The sequence below is a fragment of the Rhagoletis pomonella genome, unplaced genomic scaffold (assembly GCF_013731165.1).
Source record: "Rhagoletis pomonella isolate Grant_MI unplaced genomic scaffold, Rhpom_1.0 Rhpom_scaffold_18763, whole genome shotgun sequence".
In the NCBI taxonomy this organism is placed as follows: Eukaryota; Metazoa; Arthropoda; class Insecta; order Diptera; family Tephritidae; genus Rhagoletis; species Rhagoletis pomonella.
Window position 1 is genome coordinate 679 of NW_023477282.1, and position 2,156 is coordinate 2,834.

Here is a 2,156-nt window from a genome sequence, read left to right on the forward strand (position 1 = left end):
TAGTTGGAGTGGTGGAAGAGCGTACGGCTGTGTTGCGCTGATTCATGCGAGACTTTAAGTCTTTGTATACAGGGCATCCCCTATAATTGGCGGTGTGGTTACCTCGGCAATTACTGCATTTCTTTACAGCCACATCATCTTTGATAGCCTTGCATGAAGCGGAAGCGTGAAGGTCGCCACAGGCAACACACACTGGGCGCAAGGTACAGTATGTTCTGGTGTGCCCAAATTCTTGACAATTTGTGCACTGTACGGGACCGTTTCGCTTGTGCGGCTCCTCCACTGTTATTCTTCGGTGTAGGAGGTATCGTAGATTGTAGATTGGGTGCACTGCGTTTTTATTCATTGGCTTTGTTTCTGGCTTAAGTTCTACCTTAAACATAGGCTGAGCGATTTTTGCTCTGTTCATAATATTGACAAAATTTTTAGCAGAAAATCCTGCCTTCTCTAGAGCATGAGCAATATCAGCAATGGGTACACTTGATTCTATACCTTTTATTACTACTTGCAGTCCTTTGCTGCTTTTGAGCTGGTACGTATAGAAGTTTTTCTTATCTTCATTAAGGTGTTTGGTTACCAACCGGTAATGTTCTTGTTCAGTTGGAATCTGAAGTTTGGTCTCTTTAATATTGCCCTTGGTAACTGATGTTACGTATTGTCTCCAATAAGTTGAGTTAATTTATTCACGAGCTCACTACAGTTTTGCTCTCGTAAATAAATTGGGGGCGGTTTGGGTTTGGCTTTAGAAACTTGATTCGGCTCTTTGTCACATTCATTGTCCAGAATCGCAAACTTATTTCCCAGTAGAGTGTTAATGCCAGTGGTTTTCGTTTTTGCAATTTTTGATGGGTTTGCAATTTTTTGCTGCTGTGGGCTTAATTTTCGTTTGACTTGTATATACCTATCAATACCCGTTTGAGTCAATGTACGGGTTGTTGGATTAAGTAGGTCAACTTGCGCTGAGCTGCGTTGCTTGGATTGGGCTGGTGCCGAAATTTCCGTTTGTGCAGGTGTGGGTGAACTGCGTTGTGAAACCACTGTCATTGCTGAAGTCGTGGTTGTAGTCGTTGTTGTGAGAGCTGCGCTCACCGTTGTTACTGTGTTTGTAGCTAAGCTAGTGCTTTGTTGTTGCGTTAGAACAACTTGGTCTACCAGAGACATTGGCGACTGTGCATGCCAAGGTGTTTGGGGGGAGGGCGAGAACGATTTATCGCTATCAGCATTGTTTGTGGGGGAAACGAACGAAAAGTAAGCATTTCGTCGATCAGCTGAATGCTTTTGGTCAGCTTCTGTTACGGCAAGGTTTATTTCACTGCACTTGGTGCTTGTTTCACTACTATTCGGTAAGCGCGGTGGGGCCGGAGCTGCTTTTATTTTATTGTATGTTGGCACATTTATTTGAATTTCTCGCGGCATTGCGAAAATTCTGAAAAAGTAATTTATAATTATAGGCAAATAAGCAGAAAGCTTATTTATGCCCAGTATTGTCTTTTCGCGTTGGTTCTGTTTTTTTTTCTTTGCTTTACGTGAATTATTAATAATTTCTCGGCGGAGCGATTAAAAAACACGTCCGCACAGGTTGACAGTCAATCGGCAAAAAAGTTAAAAAACAGCATCAAAAATCTCATCATTACGATTCCGTTAAATTTAAAAAAAAAATTTTTTTTTAAATATTTTTATGCAAATTTTTTACGCTTAAACCGTTTTGCCATTTGAGGGGAGGTTTTCAAAAAATATCTTTAAGAAACTATTTTTATTCATAAAAAACTCCATTTTTGGAGATATTTTCAAATCGGTCCAGCTCACTTAAATCTTAATATTTTTCCGAAATATTTTAGTGGACGTCTTAAAATATAATAGATTTTATAACTCCAATGGAAAAATAGTATTGATTTTTTTTGTATGGGGAGTGATGCAGTCTAATGTACATACATACATATAGCAGCAATTAATTTCATTTAAAGAAATGGCGTGTCGTCCATTTCCGCTGTAGCGTATGTAGTGCATATTTTCAACTTGTTCTGGCGAGGCGACATCTATCTCTAGAGTTTTTCTAATTGTATATCTTTGATATGATACCTAGGACGAGGTTGATATCTAGACTAGGTATGCCATAAATACCTTTGCTATATTTATAGTATGGTGGTCTGGACATA

The 2,156-nt window shown here is 39.2% G+C and overlaps 1 protein-coding gene across 1 annotated transcript; it reads right to left on the bottom strand.

The window, feature by feature from the left end:
• Positions 1 to 648: 648 nt before the first annotated feature.
• LOC118732321 lies at positions 649 to 1,416 on the bottom strand. Its single transcript, XM_036461454.1, has one exon. The coding sequence runs from the start codon at positions 1,414 to 1,416 to the stop codon at positions 649 to 651; it is 768 nt and encodes a 255-aa protein (XP_036317347.1).
• Positions 1,417 to 2,156: the final 740 nt, after the last annotated feature.

Coding starts and splice junctions, on each gene's coding strand:
- LOC118732321 (XM_036461454.1), bottom strand. CDS start 1,416: ATGCCGCGAGAAATTCAAATAAATGTGCCAACATACAATAAAATAAAA.